This window comes from Balaenoptera borealis, assembly GCF_965194805.1.
Source record: "Balaenoptera borealis genome assembly, chromosome: 18".
Taxonomy (NCBI): Eukaryota; Metazoa; Chordata; class Mammalia; order Artiodactyla; family Balaenopteridae; genus Balaenoptera; species Balaenoptera borealis.
In genome coordinates, this window is record NC_138877.1 from 5,771,426 (window position 1) to 5,794,360 (window position 22,935).

The window sequence follows — 22,935 nt, forward strand, 5'->3', positions numbered from 1 at the left end:
ACCTGTCCCCAACCTCCTGATGCAACATGTAGCAGAATAGCATGCAGGACGGAAGGCAATTCCGACTCCCCAGATCTTCTCAAACTTTAATACTGTTGCATGTCATCCGGCGACTTTATTAAACTGCAGAGTGATTAAGCAGGTCTGGGTGGGGTTAAAGATTCTGAATGATAACAACGGTCCAGGTGACGTTGTCCTTGGATCTCACTTTGAAGTCATACAAGGCTGTAGCTCTGTGGTTCACAACCTGTTACAGTTTAGACTCACCCAGGGGCTTTTAAGAAATACTAATGTCTAATCCCCTCTCCTAGAGATTCTGATTCAATTCACCTGGGGCTTGGGTTTTTGTTTTTTTTTTAAAGTCTGCCATATAATGCTAATAGTTCCTTAGAGGAATGTTTTTAGGACCAAGTGACACAGTTGATTATTTCCAGTTCATTAATGATGCATTTTGAAACAACCTTTCATTCAATCATCCATTCATTTATTCAACCTCCAACTCTTATGACTGTATGTTCCATTTTAGAGAAATTATGTCTATGACTTCATTTTTCAAATAATTTTTAGCATTTTCTAGAAACACCTACATTCTTTCTGCTGGATTTTCATTGGGTTACTACATAATGACATTAAACTCTGAGTAGCATCCTTCCCACAAAGTTCACACTAAGCTGCTCCTTTTGGAACTAGACAATAGCAAAGGAGAACAAAATTAAATAGCTTAGACAATGAAGAAAAAAAAATCTGTCTTCAGTTTATATTTTATTAGAGGTGACTTGCCAATCTGATGATAGGTTAAAATTATCCAGAATAAAAAAAGAGTGAGTAGTTCTACAAAAATCTTCTTTGTTAATTTTTAAGCACTTCCCTAAGGAGTTATGCATATAACTAAAATTCTAGGTGACTTCATCCAGAGAGGTAGACTTTGCATCTATTCAATGCATGCAGGAAAGAAGGTAGAAATACTGTTTCTATCTTGCTATGAATGTCCTTATGGATGGCTCCTTGTGTGCATGTGCAGAAGCGGTTGTAGGGTACATACTAGTAGAATTGCTGAGTTACAGGGAATGTGAACATTCAACTAGCAAGGTATTATCAAATTGTGTCCAAGCGGTTGTGTATATTTATCATCCCACCAGCAGTGTGTAAGAGTTTCTACTGATCTTTGAGACTTGTGATTATAAGACTTAGTTTTAGCCAATTCAATGGGGTTTATGTGGCATGTCATTATAGTCTCTTTTTGCATTTCCTTAATTACTAATGAAGTGGAGCAACTTTTTTCCTGTAAGTACTGCTCTCATCGCATCCCTTAAATTTTGGTATATTTCATTTTCATTCATCTCAAAGTATTTTCTTTTTTAAAAAAACATATTTATTTATTTACTTATTTGGCTGCACCGGGTCTTAGTTGCAGCATGTGGGATCTTTGTTGCAGCATGCGGGATCTTTTAGTTGCAGCATGCGGGATCTAGTTCCCTGACCAGGGATCGAACCCCAGCCCTCTGCATTGGGAGTGTGGAGTCTTAACCATTGGACCACCAGAGAAGTCCCTCAAAGTATTTTCTAATTTCTATTATGATTTCTTCTTTGATCCATTGGTAACTTATAGTGTATCATTTAATTTCCACACATTTGTGATTTCCAAATTTTTCCCTTATGTTTCCATTGTGGTTTGAGAACATATTTTGTATGATTTCAGTTATTTTGAATTTTTTGAGAGTTGTTTTATGGCCTACTATATGGTCTATCCTGGAGAATGTTCCATGTGCACTTGAGATGTCTATTCTGCTATTGCTGTTTGAATAGTCTATAGATGTCAGTCAGGTCTAGCTGGCTGATATAGTCTTGCTAATTTTCTGTCTGATTGTGCTATCCATTATTGAGATGGGGTATTGAAGTCTCTACCTTTTAGTTCTGAATTTTATATTTCTGCCTTCAGTGACCTTCTGTTTAATCTTAACACTAATCTCAGAGTAATCTTTTACAAAAGTAAGTCAGATGTCACTCCTCTTCAAAATTCTCTAATGCCTTCCCACCTACCTCACTCAGAGTTCAAACCAAAGTACATACAACGCGTAGAGGTCCCCCACTACCTCTCACCGCGTTCCATGCCATCTCCCCTCCTCTTTGGTCCAGCCCATTGCCAACACCCCACCCCCAGCATTGCTAAAGCATGTCGGACACTGACATCCACAGACACTCTTTGTCCACAGGATCTTTGCACTTGCTGCTCTCTTTGCTTGAAAGGCTCTTCTCTCAGGCATCTGCATGGCTTCCTTCCTCACTTTCTTCAGATCTTTGCTCCTTCTCAGTGAGGTCTTCTCTGATCACCCTATTTTAAATAGTAATGTCTCATCATTCCCCTTTCCTGCTTGATTTTTTTTTTCTCCACAGCACTTGTCTCCATCTGTCATAATGTGTATATCATAACATAATCATGTAAATGGTATATTATTTATGATCTGTCGTTCATCATTAGAATGTAAACTTCAAGAGCACAGGGATTTTTGTCTGTTTTATTCCTCTGTATCTCCAGCGTTAGATCAGTGCCTGTCACATAATAGGTGCTCAGTGAATGCATGCTCCGTGAATGAATGAATGCCCTGAGTACTGCTGAGGAAACCAGTCAGCTGGGCAGCAGACAAAGTTGGATTCATTACCAATCTCAAGTGGACCCTAAACCCCAATTCATTCTGTTACTATAAGACTCTGCAACTGTGAACGAGTTTTCTTAAAACTCCATTAATACTATTAAAATCCAATTGGGCCATCTTGTTGCTTCCATCCATTTCCATCTTTTCCATCTCTATTTCCAAATATTTTTTGAGCATTTACTACTTGCTAAGCACTGGATACAAAGTAGTACGCCAATAGTGACTAAGTCCTTACCTTTATGATGCTACATTTAAATTTTCTGAAATCCATTGTGCCAAAGAAATCAGACCACTAACCCCAGAAGTTCCCTATCCAGTTTACCCTCCAGTTTCAAATATCTTCTCCTAGATCAACTAAAATTAAATATAATTCTAGCAAATTATTTAAATTGAACCTTACCAATTTCATGCATGTAAGTCAGCTTTCAAATACTACAGAAACCAAATTTTAAGTATCACAGATTCGTGAAAACTAGTTTGAAGAAAATAATTGGCAATGGAATTGCATTTACAAAATGTGAAAGCTTTGTGAACATTAGCAGCATTAAAACAATGTCTGACAAAGATTATTCACATAACACTTTTTGCTTCAGCTACAAGTCCCAGTACTAAAACTTTTAAAAAGCATTTTGTATCAGTTATTTTGCAGAAGTATATTGATGTCATTGTGGTTCATTATAATGGTTAAAGTTATTGTCATTTTTCCAAAAAAGTCTATTTCAAGAATTCCTGGCATATATGAAACTTTAGCCAGAGTAATTTTTCTAATGGCTAAAAAGGTTTTAGTCTTTTGTCAGCAAGTACTGTAGTCAAAATATTTCAACCACAGATTCTTCTTTATTCCATCAGAGTACAGCCAAGTACCTGAATGACAGCAGAAGGTAGAGACAGGACACTGTGCCAGTCAGCAGAAAATTCTGAATCTAATCAGAGGACAGAGGCCTAATTGCTCACCTATTTCATCTGACAGCCAGAAAGACTGTTTTGAGAAAATGTCTGTGGATTTCTTTTTAAAGTGTCTCCAAGAGAAATTTTAACAAGCATAATCAAGTGCGAGTTCCATACGTATCTGATTTTCCCACAAATCTGACCTAACAAGCAGTTTCACTGGAAATATAAGGACGTGAGAGAATAACAGTGAAGCAAAATTAGCCTAATTACAGGATAAATTAAAAATCCAAGAACTTGAACTTCCCTGGTGGCGCAGTGGTTAAGAATCCACCTGCCAATGCAGGGGACATGGGGTTGATCCCTGGTCCGGGAAGATCCCACGTGCTGCAGAGCAACCAAGTCCGTGTGCCACAACTACTGAAGCCAGCGCACCTAGCGTCCATGTTCTGCAACAAGCCACTGCAATGAGAAGCCCACGCACCCCAATGAAGAGTAGGCCCCGCTTGCCGCAACTAGAGAAAGCCCATGTGCAGCAACAAAGACCCAACGCAGCCAAAAAATAAATAAATAAATAAATTTATTATTTTTTTTAATCCAAGAACTTCAGTTCAAGGCAATTCAGTAGTTGCCGTTGCAATTCTGATAGGAATTGCATTGAATCTATAGATTGCTTTGAATAGTATGGACATTTTATCAGTACTAATTTCATTCCAATCCATGAGCACAGAATATCTTTCCACTTATTTGTGTCTTCTTCAATTTCTTTCCTTAATGTCTTATAGTTTTCAGTATACAGGTTTTCACTTCCGTGTTTAAATTTATTCCTAAGTATTTTATTTTTTTTGATGCAATTATAAATGGGATTGTTTCCTTAATTTCTCGGATAGTTGTTAATGTATAGAAATGTAACAGATTTTTACATACTGATTTTGTATCCCGCAACTTTACTGAATTCATTTATTAGTTCCAACAGTCTTTTTTGATGGATCTTTAGGGTTTTTTGTACACACACACACACACACACACACACACATATATATAAATATACATATGTAGTGGAATATTACTCAGCCATAAAAAAGAAAGAGATCTTACCATTTGTGACAACATGGATGGAGCTTGAGGGCGTTAAGCTAAGTGAAACAAGTCAGACAGAGAAAGACAAATACTGTCTGATCTCTCTTATACATGGAATCTAAAAAAAAAAAAAAACAAAGACAAGGTCTTAGATATAGAGAACAGACTGGTGGTTGCCAGAAGCAGGGGGAGGGGTGAAGGGTGGGAGAAATGGGTGAAGGGAGTCAAAGTGCCAAATTTTTAAAATAAATAAATAATAAAACAAATTAAAGGATAACTTAATCCACTGTGTCTGATTCATTTACACTTAGTTCATCAAAATGTATTTTGGGGCTTCCCTGGTGGCGCAGTGGTTGAGAGTCTGCCTGCCAATGCAGGGGACACGGGTTCGAGCCCTGGTCTGGGAAGATCCCACATGCCGCGGAGCAACTGGGCCCGTGAGCCACAATTACTGAGCCTGCGCGTCTGGAGCCTGTGCTCCGCAACGGGAGAGGCCGCGATAGTGAGAGGCCCGCGCACCGCAATGAAGAGTGGCCCCCGCTGGCCACAACTAGAGAAAGCCCTTGCACGGAAACGAAGACCTAACACAGCCAAAAATAAAAAAAATAAAATAAAATAAAATAAAATAAAATAAAATAAAATGTATTTTGTTGTAAAATAGATAGCTAGTGGGAAGCAGCCTCATAGCACAGGGAGATCAGCTCGGTGCTTTGTGTCTACCTAGAGCGGTGGGCTAGGGAGGGTGGGAGGGAGATGCAAGAGGGAGGGGATATGGGGATATATGTATATGTATAGCTGATTCACTTTGTTATAAAGCAGAAACTAATGCACCATTGTAAAGCAACTATACTCCAACAAAGATGTTAAAAAAAATAAAAAAATAAAATGTATTTTGTAAGACCCATTTAATATCCAAGAAATCTTTTGAGCCTTTTTAAGACAAGTCTTTTGCCTTTGAACCAGAGTTCTAATTTTCCATATGAATGACGCTTGGACCTTGAAAGATAGACGATCAGTTGATTTTCAACTTAGATTCTTGAAATTTTAAGTGAAATGCAAACTTGATATTCTGTTTATTGTTTGAGCACTGAATAAGGTCATTAAAAAAAAAAAATTTCTCAACTCAGGTCCAGGTAGCCATAATCAATCAAACAGGGCTAACAACAGACGTGAAATTTGTCTGTCACATATTTCCAAGTTGTGCCTTACTGTCTAAACATAACTAGGTCTCCATAAATCACTGCAATGTCTCTCCCAACTCTCACTTCAATACTTTTTCTGTCTGAATACTCCTGATATTTGATTAGGTTCTTCCTCACGTTGCTCTGGCCTTAAAGTCTAGGGCAGTTGAAGATATTTTAGAAGCTGGAGCAAGAAACAGGATTTGGGAACAGAAAAATCTGGATGCAGATAATGAAGATCTGAGTTATGGGGCTGAGATTCAGTTTGAATGTCTAATCACATGGTCACAAGCTTGTTTATGCCTGTTTTCATGTAGAGAATCAAGTTCTGGAAGGGTATAATCTTTGTCTTACTTGATTTAAAAAAAAGTTTACCTTCATTTTTTTCTGCTTCTCAAGATCTCAAATTAAAATTTTCATGGAAAAAAGATTATTTTGTGTAATTATTCTTCACCGTATGTTTTTCAATTATTCATAGTATTTCTGCCTCATTACTTTGGCTATCATTACAGTAACATTTTCCTGGAGACAAAATTCTCATTATATACTTTTTTTTTTTCTATTAACAATTTAATTTCTGAACTCACCCAAACTTCAGCTATTTTTGCTTAGGATTGAGTCTACATGCCAAGGGTCTAATGTATTTTTTTCTCTTTTTTTCTTTTTTTAACATCTTTATTGGAGTATAATTGCTTTACAATGGTGTGTTAGTTCCTGCTTTATAACGTACTGAATCAGCTATACATTTACATATATCCCCATATTTCCTCCCTCGTGCCTCCCTCCCGCCCTCCCTATCGCACCCCTCTAGGTGGTCACAGAGCACCGAGCTCATCTCCCTGTGCTATGCGGCTGCTTGCCACTAGCTATCTATTTTACATTTGGTAGTGTATATATGTCCATGCCACTCTCTCACTTCGTCCCAGCTTACCCTTCCCACTCCCCATGTCCTCAAATCCATTCTCTACGCGTCTGTGTCTTTATTCCTGTCCTGCCCCTAGGTTCTTCAGAACCATTTTTTTTTTTTTAGATTCCATATATATGTGTTAACATACGGTATTTGTTTTTCTCTTTCTGATTTACTTCACTCTGTATGACAGATTCTAGGTCCATCCACCTCACTACAAATAACTCAATTTCGTTTCTTTTTATGGCTGAGTAATATTCCATTGTATATATGTGCCACATCTTCTCTATCCATTCATCTGTTGATGGACACTTAGGTTGCTTCCATGTCCTGGCTATTGTAAATAGAGCTGCAGTGAACATTGTGGTACATGACTCTTTTTGAATTATGGTTTTCTCAGGGTATATGCCCAGGAGTGGGATTGCTGGGTCATATGGTAGCTCTATTTTTAGCTTTTTAAGGAACCTCCATACTGTTCTCCATAGTGGCTGTATCAATTTACATTCCCACCAACAGTGCAAGAGGGTTCCCTTTTCTCCACACCCTCTCCAGCATTTATTGTTTGTAGATTTTTTGATGATGGCAATTCTGACTGGTGTGAGGTGATACCTCATTGTAGTTTTGATTTTCATTTCTCTAATGATTAGCGATGTTGAGCATTCTTTCATGTGTTTGTTGGCAATCTGTATATCTTCTTTGGAGAAATGTCTATTTAGGTCTTCTGCCCATTTTTGGATTGGGTTGTTTGTTTTTTTGATATTGAGCTGCATAAGCTGCTTGTAAATTTTGGAGATTAATCCTTTCTCAGTTGCTTCATTTGCAAATATTTTCTCCCATTCTGAGGGTTGTCTTTTCGTCTTGTTTTCATTATATATTTTCCACACTAGAAAATCCTAATTGGTTCTTATTTGAAATTGTCCTCCTGCCAATTCACCAAGACAAAGGGCAAATCCGATGGAGCTGATTGATACTCAGAGTTTCCAACTAGAGCCTCACACGTAAGAGGACAGATCCATGTTTCCTCCTAGCTTAGAAAATTTGCCCTGCTGGAGTTAAACTGCCAATGTCTCCTGAAAACCAAAATAAAACAAAACGTATACTTTGTTAATCTGCTTCTACAAGGAAAAATACAAAAATGGAAACAGAGATGTGAACTTACTTTAATGACCGAAAGTTACGGGTTTCTCTTAGTAGTTTACTCAAGCCTGGTGCAAAGTCATAAACTGGCTTCATTTTAATGTCACATTCCTGTTCATTTGTTGACCTTATTTTCTAAGGCTATTGGATGGCTTTCATTTCTCTGAGTTTTAAAGTTGTTATCCATCTGTATGCCTTTACATATACAAAAATACTTTCTGCCTAAAATACCCTTACTACTTGTTCTCTGGTCAAAGTGTGACTTCTTCATCAAGTTCCACCTCCTCTGTGAAGCTTCATTTTTCAATCCAGGGATTCTTCTCTCCCATGCCTTCCTCTAATCTAGGCGCAGTGGATCACCCACAGAACACCCACACTGCTCAACTCCATGTCGTCTGCTTTTCCACTTAGAGTAGTCTAGCATCTTCCGCTTCCACCAAGCTCTCTGTGGAGTCCTTGAGGGCAAGGATCATGTTTTATTCATTTTTATAGTCTCATCATGCACTTCAGTACCTTATTTAATCTAGATGCTTATAAATATTGAATGAATTTTGAGTTTTCCTACTTTCTACATTTAATTTACTTCACATTTCCTTAAGTTTCAATCCTTTTCTTATTCTTTTTTACATTAATGATCTCAAACTGGAGGTAAATTGACCTTTAGACGCTTAGGAAACCACTTTGCTTTTCAGATCTGTACGATGGAACTAATGACACAAACCTACTTTAAAAGCCTGTAGTATAAATAATGCCTTACTCTCTTCAGAGGAAAATGGTAAATAAATAAAAATAGAGGTTCACTTTGGAAAACCATTTGGCAATTTTCTATGAAGTTAGAGATACCTTATGATCAAGCAATGCTCTAGGTATCACCCAGAAGAACAGAAAACATATTCACAAAAATATTTATGGCAGCTTTTTTCATAGTAGCATAAAACTGAGGGGAAAAAAACCAAATTTCCATCAAGAGGAGAATGTATAAATAAATTGTGGTATATTCATATAGTAGAATACTACTTAGCAATAAAAAATAAACTATTGGTACAAGCAACAACATGACTGAGTCTTAAAAACACCAAGCTGAAAAGAAAGAGCCAGACAAAAAGTGTACATACTGTACAGTACCATTTATATGAAATTTAAGAATAGGCAAAACTAATCTATGGTTATAGAAATCAGAATGTTGGATTGTTCTAGTTGGGGAGGGGATTAGCTGGGACGAAGCACAGGGAATTGTTAATAGGAACGGCAATATTCTAGATCTTGATTGGGGATATTGGTTGCAAGGCTATATATTTACATTAGTCAAAAATCACCCAAATGGGATTTCCCTGGTGGCACAGTGGTTAAGAATCCTCCTGCCAATGCAGGGGATACTGGTTCGAGCCTGGGCCAGGAAGATCCCACGTGCCACGGAGCAACTAAGCCCATGCGCTGTAACTACTGAGCCTGCACTCTAGAGCCCATGAGCCACAACTACTGAGCCCGTGTGCTGCAACTACTGAAGCCCGCATGCCTAGAGCCTGTGCTCTGCAACAAGAGAAGCTGCCACGATGAAAAGCCCGAGCACCACAACGAAGAGTAGTCCCCACTCGCCGCAACTACAGAAAACCCGTGTGCAGCAACGAAGACTCAACACAGCCAAAAATAAATTAATTTTTTTAAATGTACCATTTTGTTTCACTAATTGAAACAACTGTAGCATACTAATGTTAAGATGTTCACAATAGGGTAAACTGGTGCCAAGTATACGGGAATTCTCTGTACCATTTTTCTAAAAAAAAATTTTTTGCTAAATCTAAAACTACCCTTTAAAAACTATTAATACTTATTAATATTAATATTTATTAATATTAATTAAAAATAAATTTAGAAAATATTAAAAGTATAGTGATGAATAAACAATCACCTCCCATGTACTCAATAACCAGCTTAAAATTAGTCAAAATAGTTAAAGCCTCCTGTATACCCCTTTCTTTACAGTCCCCTCCCTACCAGACAAGACCACGTTTCTAAATTTGATTTTCATTCCCTTGTATTTCTTGACTACTTTCACTACATATGCATATATGCCTAAGCACTATATACTATTGTTTTGCATGTTTTAAAATTGTACGTGTATAAATTGTCCTATTATGTTTGTTCCACACCTCCCTCTTTTTGCTTCATCACATTTGCTGGCTCACTCTTGACTTACTGGCATGTAATATTCCACCGTATGGATACCCCATAATGGGTTTATGCTCTTATTGGTGGACGTCTCCAACTTTTTCCTTCTATTCCTAGTGCTGTTATGGATATCCTTGTCTACACAGCAAAGTTCCCATAAGATAAGCAGTTAGAAGCGGAATGCTGGAATTCGGTATTTGCATATTTTCGGTTTCACTAGATTTTGCCAAATTGCTTCGCAAAGTGGTTGCAACAGGGGTACGTACCTACCAGCAGGTGCGTAGTGTTTTGACGCATTGAGGGGAAAAACGTTTGAAAGACATATAAACTGTACAACATGCTTTCTTCACCATAATTCTGCTTTTGTGCCCACGTAACCATCCCCACAAACTACAGTTCGGAACACAGAAAAGAGCCCAGACAACATCGGACCAGACCGCTCCGATGCCCGAGGACGCAGGTACACGCCCACTTCCCGCGTGGCGTCGGACGCAAGGGCTGACGTCAGCACGCTAGCGACGTCTGCGCCTGTTTGACGCCCTTGAAGGCCCCTTTCCGGGCTGTCTGGCAAGATCCCAGTGTCAGCTTGTGTCGGTCGGTTACCTCTTTTTCGCAAGAAAGGAAAATATCCTCACAGGTTCTTCTGGTTCTCAGGGACGACACCCTTACCCAGGAAAGAGTGGCTGTCGGCCGGCTTTTTCTCAGGCAGCGCCGCGGGCAGCCCGCAGGCCCTTCTAAGGCGCGCGCGCGGCGCCGCCTCCTTCTTTTCGGCCGGAACCGCCATCTTCCAGGTACTGCACGCGCGTGGCTCTTGGAGCCTCCTGTCCCTCCCCCTGTTCCTCAGGCGTGAGTCCCAACCCTGTGGCTGCTGAGGCCGTGCATTGGAGCCCTAGGGAGATTATTTAGCCAGCCTGGGGTCCGCTGGCCCGGGCGGTGGAGCTGTATCCGTCCAGACTCGGCGCGGCGGGCGCGGGGCCGGGGACCAGGCTGCGATGCCGTGGGTCTGCGGGGGGGACAGGCTCTGGAAAAACGAGGCCGAGGCACCGGGGTGAGGCGATTCTGGTCCATCGAGAAAGGAATTCGTCCTTCAATAGCCCTCGCAGCTTTAGCCCGGCTCTCCTGGGCTTTCTTGGATTGGTTCTGGCGCCGCGTGGCCGCTTGCTTTTCCAACGCCTTCAGTGTGGCATCTTAACCCCTATTGTAGGATCTAAACTGTAATGCTCTGGGGTAGGAGCTTCGGGGCAGTTGGAACGGGTTGAGAACCAGGCGCCGGGTTTAATCTCCTTTGAGACCTGGGTGTGTGTGTGGGGAAGTCGGGGGTCGTGGTCGGAGAACTGCAGAGGTGCAGGATCCTGAGTCGCCCTGGATGAAGAAGCCCAGCCCATTCGTCGTTGACGTGGGAGATTTCCGGTTGTCTTAATTCTGGCCCGGGACCGCAATTGGAGAAAGGGAAAATACTTTGTTTGCCACGGGTATTGTTTTGTTCATGCCAGGGCAGCAAGTGTTGAGCGAAGGGATTCCTGAATAGCTGTGTCTGATTTAGGCGTTTAGGGGGAAAGTTAACTGAATAACTCCTTAGTCTTAGTTTTGCATCTTTGTGTCTAGTTTGTAGCAGCCAGCTGCCAGAGTTGAGGAAACTGCGGGTTGCGCCCCCGTAATGGGTCCCATTTTTGGTAGTATTATAGACTCTAAATCGTCATTGCTTGGGACGTTAAATATTGTTTTTAAAAACTCACTCTATAATATGTGTATTGGGTCCTGATGGATTTCGAACTCGGAAAAATGGGTCTAGTGGAAGGAGCGTGGGCTCTGGAGTAAGAAAGGACTTTCAGGGCTTCCCTGGTGGCACAGTGGTTGAGAATCTGCCTGCCAATGCAGGGGACGCGGGTTGGAGCCCTGGTCCAGGAAGATCCCACATGCCGCGGAGCAACTAAGCCTGTGCGCCACAACTACTGAGCCCGCGTGCCACAACTACTGAGCCTGCCCTCTAGAGCCCACGAGCCACAACTACTGAAGCCCGTGCACCTGGAGCCCGTGCTCCGCAAGAGAAGCCACCACAATGAGAAGCCTGCACACTGCAACGAAGACCCAACGCGGCCAAAAATTTTAAAAATAAATTTATAAAAAAAAAGATACTTAAATTACTGATTCTGTCACTTTGTCTCTCCGTAAAGTGAGTTGACCTGCAGAGCATGTCTCCTTGTTTATGAACTTAACAGGAGTTTATATGAACTTAATGCAAATGTAGACTTGAGAATTAGAGCAGTACTTGTACTTGATAGATTTTTTTCTCACCACTTAAAGTGAAGTGTGCATTCGTTGTAACAGTGGTTTGGCTTTGATGGGTTAGCTGAAACATTCTTCGGTCTCCTTGCCACACAAGTTACGTGAAAAAGGTACTTAGGAGTCACTTTTCTTTAAGGTTAAGATGTGGTAATAAATTGAGAGGTTGACTTACATTAGAACACCGTCGACAACCTAAGCTGGTCTTTGGTGTATTTTGCCTTGTGGTAGGAGTAGTCAGCAATGGTAGTTGTGCCCTTGGATGATCTGAGGCAATTAAAACCATTATTTTGACCTTTTGGGAAACAAAGTGAAAGGTTCAACTCAGTAGCCTATATGTGAACTCTTAGGCAGTGATAAAGTACTGTTTACTAGTGAGCGCTTTGCATGTGCTAGGAATTGCTCAATGTTTTGTAGACATTACCTTAGTTGGTTATAAAAGTATTAAGACCAGTTTACATATGAGGATCAGGATTTAAATGTTGGTCTCCCAGCAGGTAAGTGGCAAAACCTATGTCAAAATCAAGTCAGTGATTATAAAGCCTTCTACCTCACATTTTCTGGTAAACAACTGAGTAATTAGATATATGAAGTGAGTTAGACATTTTTGACAGTTAATAGGTGCCGTATTAGAGAAATCCATAGGTTGATAAGAAAAGGGGTTTAATCCATTATGTAAAAATGCAAAACTGAGTTTTGTCGTGCTTTGCAACAATAAACTGCCTTCTAGTTCGTAACTCCAGTGTTCTTGGCAGTCTAAGCTGGGTTCTACAGATGTAGTGTGGCGCAAGTCCTGTTGTGTTGTTACATTCTAATAGGGAAAATACTGGTTTGGGTTCTAAAATTCAGTTCTGCTTCTTAGGAGTTGTAGGCAGTTTTGGCAGAAATCTTGGTAAAATTACTCTTTCTTACCGTTTATAAGAGCTATTGATTCGTGAGCCAGCTTTTTAGATAGTTGCCTAATTCTGGTGTTGCTACTGAACTTAGTGCATTTGTAATTACACATTTTTTGGCTAAAGGGGCAAATGTCAATTTTGCAGTTGTATTTGACTGTTTGATACTTTCTGGTTTCAGTAATTCGCCAAAATGACCAACACAAAGGGAAAGAGGAGGGGCACCCGCTACATGTTCTCTAGGCCTTTTAGAAAACATGGTGAGTAGATCCACCCTCCTTGGGAGCAAGCGTGGCATACATTTGTGTTTTATTACCTATGTGTTGTGGTTCATATAATGTGTTCTTAATAAATGGCATTAATTAATTAGCACCTACCTAACTTATTTGTAGTAAATAAAAAGCATGAATTTTATATAGTGGTTCTTAAACTGTCGACTAGCAAGATTTTAAAGTACACGTAACTGCCGAAAAGTAGTGTGTGTTGAAAGCTAGTAAGGTTATATATTTCTCTTACTCTTGACTTTTTAATCTTGATATTGACTGTATTGGGGTTTTTTGTTTTTTTGCAGGAGTTGTTCCTTTGGCCACATACATGCGAATCTACAAGAAAGGTGATATTGTAGATATCAAGGTAAATTATAAAATTGGGAAATAACTACAGAGTAACATCAGAAGTTAGAAAAATTGTGTTTAATATTAAAATCTGAATAGGGTGTATTGCATCTTTTTATCTTCCTAATCGAGGGAAAATCCATTTCCTGAAAAAGAGCTCATGAGAGTATAGAATAGCTATTTTATGTTATATTTTTATTTTTGTAATAAATTTATTTATTTTTGGCTGCATTGGGTCTTTGTTGTCAAGTCTTCGTTGCAGTGCGCAGCCTTCTTATTGTGGTGGCTTCTCTTGTTGAAGAGCTTGGGCTCTAGGCGCGTGGTCTTCAGTAGTTGTGGCTCACGGGCTCTAGAGCATAGGCTCAGTAGTTGTGGCGCACGGGCCTAGTTGCTCTGCGGCATGTGGGATCTTCCCGGACAAGGGCTCGAACCTGTGTCCCCTGCCTTGGCAGGCAGATTCGTAACCACTGCGCCTCCAGGGAAGTCCCTAGAATGGCTATTTTAATTTTACTCTCATAAACGAGAGTTTTTAAAGTGCTATTCTGGAGTCTAAGAATTTTCTCATTACTTGTTTTTAACAGCTAGTGGAAAAATTAAGGGGGGGAAATCATGTGAATTTGTATTTAAATGTGTCCTGGCACTCTAGAGCTTAATGATGATTGTCTTTTTGATTGCTTAAAGCAACGTGAAAATGACATTTCACCGGCTCTGAAAGCTCTTGAGTTGCCATCTAAAGAAAAAAAAATCTTGGAATATCTCAGTTACTTTGGATTTAAAAGGAGGGGGAAATTGCTGGCATAACATTTATCTCCTTTCTTAACAGGGAATGGGCACTGTTCAAAAAGGAATGCCCCACAAATGTTACCATGGCAAAACTGGGAGAGTCTACAATGTTACCCAGCATGCTGTTGGCATCATTGTAAACAAACAAGTTAAGTAAGTAATGTCATAGTTCTTTGTGCCTACTTAGTATTCCCTCACACCCCCCTTTCACTTTGCCAGTTGGACTTATGTCTTCATTGGTCATTCAAGTGGGGCAAAGGAAATACCTTTTTAAAACTCAAGCAAACTGGGTGTTTGTCTTGTAACCTGTCAGAGGAAACAAATTGTAATAAACTTACTGGAAAGTCTTGGGTTTGTTAGCTAAGCCGTTCTGGTTTTCACAGTGTAAAAAGTTTAATAAGTTGTAAATTTTATTAGCGGTCTGGTTTTGCTTAAATTATTTGGTATTTCAGAGTCTGTCACCTCATCAGAAGAGAGCTTAAAAGTGGGGATGTTTGCCTCAAGGCCCCATTCAGTAAGATTTAATAAATGATTATAAATTTGCCATCACCTTGTTGATTTATCCTATCTGGGTAAAAAAATGTTCATGGTTTAATTAATAAATGAAACTGTTGAAAGAATTTTCTGAATTTTAGCTGTGTTTTTGATGCACTTAAGAGTGTCTTCTCTCTCCAGGGGCAAGATTCTTGCCAAGAGAATTAATGTGCGTATCGAGCATATTAAGCACTCTAAGAGCCGAGATAGCTTCCTGAAACGGGTGAAGGAAAATGATCAGAAAAAGAAGGAAGCCAAAGAGAAAGGTACTTGGGTTCAGCTGAAGCGCCAGGTGAGTGCTTGGCAGGGTTTCTTGGTATTGCATACGTTTTCAGTTCTGGGAGCACTTTGAAATTGAGTTACAGTACTTTTCATAATTGTTCCCTCGCCTTTTTTTAATAGCCTGCTCCACCCAGAGAAGCACACTTCGTGAGAACCAATGGAAAGGAGCCTGAACTGTTGGAGCCCATTCCCTATGAATTCATGGCATGATGGGTGTAAAGAAAATAAAAGACCTGGACTGTGTAAATGTTTCTCTTAATTGGGTAGAAGTGTATGACCCCCTTCCCCAAACAAACATTTAAAGCACATTTTAATTGTGTCCGAATTCAGTGGGTGACATCTTTTTACTTTTCAAATTTAGTGATTTTTCTTCCTGAAAGATGTGAGGTAGTTTGTTGTGCAGTATACTCCACTGGTTAATAAACTGCTAGATATTATAAAATACTTGTACTAGTTTGAAAATAGTCTCTAAATTCCTATGAACAAAGGATTTAAAATGAAAGTTATCTGTTGCATTATAGTTAAGCTTAGGAAAAGTTGATACTCATAATTGCATCATAAATTAAGTAGCTGTGTTTTGAGGATCGGGAACTTTGAAGCCTCCTATTTAAAAATACATGGTTTAAAGCCCCTTCCTGGTCCTTTGTGAGTTACATGTTAGTTCTGAGTTGTTTAGACCTTTCGTGCAGCAGGGCTCAGAAAAATGTTAAAAACTAGAATACCTTTTTTATTTAAACTGGGTAAGTATTTGTATAGCATCTAATATGTGGCATTCTAAGCACTTTACATAATGTACTCATAAAAAACTTGGAATAAGTTTTGTTTTGCCCATTTTACATGAAAGGAAGCTGAGGCACAAATAACTTGCCCGAGGTTACAGGTGCATAGTGTTGGGCAAAGATTCAAACCCAGGCAATCTGGCTGCATAATCGGATTTTAGTCATCAGTTCTATATTGCTTCATATTAATAGGAATATTTTAAAGCTACTTTGTCTAGTTGGAACACATTTTAGGTTTTGTTACTTCCTGGATATTTTTAACTGGATGTGGTAAACATCCAGTAGGGAATTGATCACATCCCCCTGCCTTCAGTATTCTGTGATAATACCTGTAGCAAGCTTATTTAAAATGAAAACCTTGACTACTCACTTGGTATTCTCTCCCCACTATTAGACTTGAGGACAAGAACCTATTTATAATTTTAGTAAACACTGTGAATAGGTGAAAACCGAGTGTTAGTGGCCTTCAGTTTCATCTAGTGTTGTGTGATGGTAATAGGGCTGCTTTGGAATCCAGCAAACCTTGGCTTTGAATCTTGGATTCCTAACCTAACTCAGTAAATGGTGGTTATTAATTGCTCTTAAAGATTCACATCTAGTGGTAGAGGGTTATGTTTAAACATGACTGTGTTGGTCAAAAGAAATTGTTTACCAGCACCACCACAGAAAAGAAGGAAAACCTTATAAATTGCGTCAGTTGGCATTCCTGTTCTGTGTTTTTCCATCTTAAGTTGATGGTACCACTTATGCACCAGGTTGAAGTCACTTTGCATATTTTAAAATTCTATTTCATGAATATCTTTCATAGCCATTTCTTCATTCCTGCCCCTTTAGGCACATTTTGATTTCTCCTTTAAACTATTAAGCAGCTTCAAGGCATCATGTTTATTGAGCCTCCTACTGTATTGCATATTGCTTAACCTGTGTGTCTCTGTAACTCATGGTTTAATTTTCAAGGTATGTGTAACTAGTCTGGTTCCTACTAAATTGTTTTTCTCTTTATTTCTGTTTTCCTACGTGATGGCTTTAACTATTAGGAAAATTGTGTTACGGAACTGCTCTTTGTTGCCCCAGTTTTGCACACGCACTTGCCTTTGCCCGAAATACCTACACTTTGTTTGATGGAATTCTTGCTTGTCATTTGATGGAATTCTTGCTTGTCGTTCACTCACCTTGAGTCATAGGTGAACCATCCCTGATTAAAGCATTTTAAGGAGAGGAATGAAAGTGCTTGGAATCAGAGATTACTTCTGGTTTGGGTTGGTGGAATAAAATCCCCCATATTTTTGTGTGTTTGCTTCTCACGGTGTTTATAGTTTTTAAAAACTTCTGCTTTCCTCACTAGACCTGAGGTTACGGACTGTGCCTTATATTTTGCATTTATAGTGCCTGGCACATAATACACACTCAGTAAATGCTCTTTAATGAGAAAAGCACTGCTTTTTTTTTTTTTTTTAAGACATTTCTTACTTTATGTTCAGTTTTATTTTCTTACGTACTTTATAAAACTATAGTGTTTCTGAATTTTGAGGGCTAACCAACCATTTTGCTCAGGAGTAATTGGGATTATTAAATCCTTCATGTGGAAAAATCAAGAGACCTCAAACATTTCTTTGTTCATTCTCCAGACAGTCATGTTAGTTAACCTTGCTTTCTGTTGCTGCTTCTGTAAAATGAGGGTATCATCTGCAAGTAGGGATTGGACTGAATGATTCCTAGAGGTCCCTTGCGTGCTTTGAGTCTGATTCCATGTTTAACTATGACTAAGTGAAAGGAAGTATAATTGTGACTTGTCAAAAAGGAAATGGTGGTGTAAGATATCTCAGTTCAGGAGGGCTGGTGAGGCTGGACATTGGGAAAAGGAAGGGCTGCAAACAAGACTGGCTAAGGGGAGTTATTCTTAGGGCAGGTAGTCAGAAAATGTGAACTCTTCATCTGGTGTATGGTGCAGCAGTTTTCTAAAATACTATCAATGGCAATATTATGTGAATATGCATAAAGCTTTTTTGGATTTTTAAAGATGGGTTTTCTCACATGCACAATACTGAGTTTAAAATGTGCTTTCCAAATTCTTGGTTTATTTTGATTGCTTTCCTAAAAGGTTGTACCAGTTAGCCCTCCGTGAGTGAGTGAAAATGAAGTGCCTTTATTCGCACGTTCAAAGCCCTATATCATCTGCCCTCTACCTACTTTTCTGACCTAATCTTCTACCACTTCCAGCCCCAAAGTCAGATTCAGTAAGTTACGAGATATTTGGAGGTCAAACCCCATTAAGGAAGTTACAATCTAGGAGGAGCAGTACAATCGGAAATCCTATTTAAATCAAGGCAAAATAAGGCTTCAGGGAGTGTAAAAGGACAGTAAAGGGGAAAGTTGATGTTTACAGGGCCCTTGTTTTCACTGATTTTTCGTGGTTTCTCTTGTTTGCTTGACCCTTTCCACATACTGCTTCCTTGGCTTCAGCTTACAGACTAGTGAAAGCCAGCAAATTAAGCAAGCAGCTTTTCGTTTGTCTTCCTCATTCTTTTGTAGCTTAAGTTCCCAGTCTCCCACTGCAAATATGGCTTCCGCCTACACCACTCTAATGAAACTACTCCTAAAGGTTACCAAACACCTGCTAATTAAATTTAGAGACTTTTTCCAGTTTGGCTTTATCTCCCTGGTATTTGTCAGAGCCAACACCTTTCTCTTTCTGAGGCTTCTGCCATCACACATTAGCCAGGTTTCCTTCGTCCCCCTTATTCTGGATTTTCCTTGATGTTCTACATCTGTCACTCCTAAGTTCTTTCTGGGTGATCTAAGCCAGTGGTTCTTCAGGTGTAGTTTCCCAGCTTGCAGCATCAGCATCTGGGAACTTGTTAAAAATGCAGACCTACTGAATCAGAAATTCCGGGGAGTGGGCGTGGGCAGCACTTAACAACAAGCTCTCTGGGTGATGGAGATGCATGCTCCAATTTGCAAACCACTAAATTTATGTCTAGCCGTCTCTAATACACTTGAGACTCAATTTCAGAGCTCACTTTCTCTGAAGCTCTAGATGTGTATTTCCAACTCCCTCTTGGGCACCTCCATTTGGTGCAACTATTACACAGATGAGCTTGGATGTTTTTATTAGCGGAGAGATGAATTAAATTGAAACCCTTGAGATTTGACTAATGTGTGTTGGCTGATAAAATTACGTGCCTGCCTTGAAATGCAGGTCCTTTAATGAGTAACCATCACAAAGTGAATTTATAAATTAATCCCTACTGTACAATTCCCTTTTCTCACACTTAACCAATGAGAATGAAGGAAAATATTCTAACTATAAAACTTTTCACCCTGTTCGTAAGTTAGTAAGAGCCATGGTTGGGAATGAGGCTGCGTGGCTTCTTGAACTTTCTCTTCTGATCTAGCCAGGTATCTCTTAAGGCCTGTTCATGTTCAGTTGAACCTGATCCGAAGGGCTGAATAAACTATATCACACTGAAATTTTCTTCTGAACGTTGTGGCCAAAAAGCCCCCCAGTTTCCTGTATCTTCTGTACTCCCGTCAGGGTAGATTTGCATTTTTCTCTGCACTAGGATGGGAAAAATTGTAAATATAAACACTGGCTAACATTTAGCAGTAAGCGTCGCTAAAATATAAGAAGTTAGGTTTATCTTATTTTTTGAGCACAAGAGAATTTTAAGCTGAATTTGATTTGAGATACGAGTGTTCATAGCATATTCATCCAAGCCCCACTTAAAGGAAAAAATTGGTATTGTTCAAGCAAGAAACCTTCATAGAATCTTAGACAAATTGCTTGGTTATAAATAACAGTGAGGCAGCATCTGCAGCTGTTGCTTCAGAGGTGGAGAAAGTGTGTAGAGGCGTGAATAAGCAGGCCAAGGTTCTGTATTGTGATTCTTTTCCAATAGCAAAGGTGAGTGGTGAGGAGCAACTGATGGGCCATCTCTCAAAGCCCCTAATGGGAAAGGCACAGAGAATCCTCTCAAAGCTTTCCTAGCAAGAGTGCAATTTGTGGAAATCATTTGGATCAGAAAAGAAATGCCACGGGGTACTCTGCTGTCTACAGAATGAGATGATGGCTTAGCCCAAGTGAAGATGTGATTGGATTTTTGCTCCTGAGAAAGAACAGAGTTCAGATTAATTGCTCATGGCAGATGAGTACGTGAACAGTCTGAAGATTCTTGAGAGCAGAGACCATCTCCTGTCCTTCGGATGCTTCTAGCTCTGTCACTTGCATATACTAGGGGCTGCCTCAAGAACAGTTCAGTGGCGTCCCATAGCCTCCAGATGATTCCTTACTGAGGCATTTATTGCCATCCACACAGTCTGCTCCCCAACCTTTGGGTCATCTAGTACATTACTAATCTTTGACACTGCTTGCTGTATATTTCCTGCCTTCCTGCTTTTGCTCGTGCTGTTCCCTCAACTACGTAAGACATCTCTCTACCCTTGTGTTTCCATCTGTCAAGTATGCTCAGGGACCAGTCGTTTCTCCCTGTAGCTTTTCCTTACCCACCCCCCACTTCAGATTTCTAACAAGTTTCAGGTGTACAGCATTATAAATCAACGTCTTGTGTACACTACAAAGCGATCACCAAAGAAAGGTACAGTTACCATCCGTCAGCGTACATTTGACTCCGTTCACCCTTTTCACCTACTTGCCAACCTTCTTCCCCTCTGATAACTACCAGTTTTGTTCTCTGTATCCATGAGTTTGCTTTTGTTTTGTTTTATAAGATTCCACATATGAGTGAAATTATTTGGAATTTGTCTTTTTCTGTCTGACTTATTTCACTTGGCATTATGCCCTTGAGGTCCATCCATGTCACAAATGGCAAGATTTCAATTTTTTTACAGCTGAGTAGTAGTCTCTTACATATGTCACATCTTCATTCATCCATCTGTGGACACTTCCATATCTTGGCTATTGTACATAATGCTACAATGAATATAAGGGTGCATATGTCTTTTCAAATTAGTGTTTTTGTATTCTTTAGGTAAATACCCAGAAGCTGAGTAGCTGGGTCATATGGTAGTTCTACTGTTTTTTGAGGAACCTCCATACTGTTTCCATAGTGGCTGCATCAATTTACATTCCCACCAGTGCACAGGAGTTCCTTTTTCTCCACACCTTACCAACATTTCTTTCTTATCTTTTTGATAATAGCCATTCTAACAGGTGTGAGGTGATATCGCATTGTGATTGGTTTGCATTTCCCTGATGATTACTGATGTTGAACATCTTTTCATGTGCCTGTTGACCATCTGAATGTCTTTGGAAAAGTGTTTATTCAGATCCCCTGCCCATTTTATAATCGGATTTTTTGTTGTTGTATTAGTTCTTTATACATTTGGATAATAGCCCCGTACTGGATATATGATTAGCAAATATCTCCTCCCATTCAGTGGGTTGCCTTTTTGTGTGTGTGTGTGTTTTTAAGTATAGCTGATTTATAATATTAAGTGTACAGCATAGTGATTCAATATTTTTATAGATTATACTCCATTAAACGTTATTACAGGGACTTCCCTGGTGGTACAGTGGTTAAGACTCCACGCTCCCACTGCAGGGGGCTCAGGTTCGATCCCTGGTCAGGGAACTAAGAAGATCCCACATGCTGCGTGGCACAGCCAAAAGAAAAGTTATTACAAAATAATAGCTATAATTACCTGTGCTGTACAATATGTCTTCATATACATAGTAGTTTGTATCTCTGCCTTTCTGTTTTGGTGTCTTTTGCTGTGCAGAAGCTTTGTAGTTTGATATAGTCCCATTTGTTTATTTTTGCTTTTGTCTCCCTTGCCTTTGCAGTCAGATCCACAAAAACATTGATGTCAAGGTTATTGCCTATGTTTTCTTCTAGGATTCTTATGGTTTCAGGTCTTACATTCAAGTCACTAATCCATTTTGAGTCAGTTTTTGTCTATGGTGTAAGATAGTGGTCTAGTTTCCTTCTTTTGCATGTTGTGGCTGTCCAGTTATCCCAACACCATTTATTGACGAAACTGTCCTTTCTGCATTGTATGTTATTGGCTCCTTTGTCGTAAATTAATTGTCCATATATGTGTAGGAAAAAGAAAAGACATTCAAATTGGAAAGTAAGAAGTAAAACTGTCGCTGTTTGCAGGTGACATGGTACCATACATAGAAAACCTTAAAGACTCCATTAAAAACTGTTAGAACTAATAAATGAATTCAGTGAAGTTTCAGGATGCAAAATCAATATACAGAGATCTGTAGTGTTTTTACACTAGTAACAAGCTATCATAAAGAAAATTTAAGAAAATCCCATTTACGATCACGTTTAAAAAAAACAAAACTTTAATTCAACCGAGGAGGTGAAAGACCTGTACACTGAAAGCTGTAAGACGTTGATCAACGAACTTGAAGAAGATGCAAATAAATGGAAAGATATTCCATACTCATGAATTGGAAGAATTAATATTGTTAAAATGTCCATACTACCCAAAGCAATCTACAGATTCAGTGCAATCCCTATCGAAATTCCAGTGGCAATTTTCACAGAATTAGAACAAATAGTTCTAAAATATATACGGAACCACAAAAGATCCTAAATTGCAAAGCAATCTTGAGAAAGACAAAGCTGGAGGTATCATGCTCCCTGATGTCAAAGTATACTACAAAGCTATAATTATCAAAACAATATAGTATTGGTATAAAAACAGACACAGAGATCAGTGGAACAGAGTTGAGAACCCAATAAACCCATTCAGATTAAATTCTCTGTTGCAGCTGTAT

General features: G+C 39.3%; 1 protein-coding gene across 3 annotated transcripts; it reads left to right on the plus strand.

Annotated features, from left to right (window-relative positions):
* The first annotated feature begins 10,781 nt into the window (after positions 1–10,781).
* RPL21 (ribosomal protein L21) lies at positions 10,782–15,849 on the plus strand. Of its 3 annotated transcripts, none has more exons than XM_082365135.1 (6): positions 10,782–10,807; positions 13,374–13,452; positions 13,764–13,825; positions 14,630–14,742; positions 15,265–15,415; positions 15,526–15,849. In XM_082365135.1, exons 2-6 carry the CDS (start codon positions 13,386–13,388, stop codon positions 15,613–15,615), a joined length of 483 nt encoding a protein of 160 aa, XP_082221261.1. In that variant the 5' UTR covers positions 10,782–10,807; positions 13,374–13,385; the 3' UTR covers positions 15,616–15,849. The 3 variants fall into 3 exon arrangements, with proteins under 3 accessions (XP_082221261.1, XP_082221259.1, XP_082221260.1); XM_082365133.1 differs by lacking the exon at positions 10,782–10,807 and adding an exon at positions 12,049–12,189; XM_082365134.1 differs by lacking the exon at positions 10,782–10,807 and adding an exon at positions 12,391–12,412.
* The last annotated feature ends 7,086 nt before the right edge of the window (positions 15,850–22,935 follow it).

Bases quoted from the DNA above. Each gene is read 5' to 3' on its own strand.
- RPL21 (XM_082365135.1), top strand. From the start codon at position 13,386: ATGACCAACACAAAGGGAAAGAGGAGGGGCACCCGCTACATGTTCTCT. The intron at 14,743-15,264 runs GTAAGTAATGTC...TTCTCTCTCCAG, and splicing joins ATTGTAAACAAACAAGTTAA to GGGCAAGATTCTTGCCAAGA. The intron at 15,416-15,525 runs GTGAGTGCTTGG...TTTTTTTAATAG, and splicing joins GGGTTCAGCTGAAGCGCCAG to CCTGCTCCACCCAGAGAAGC.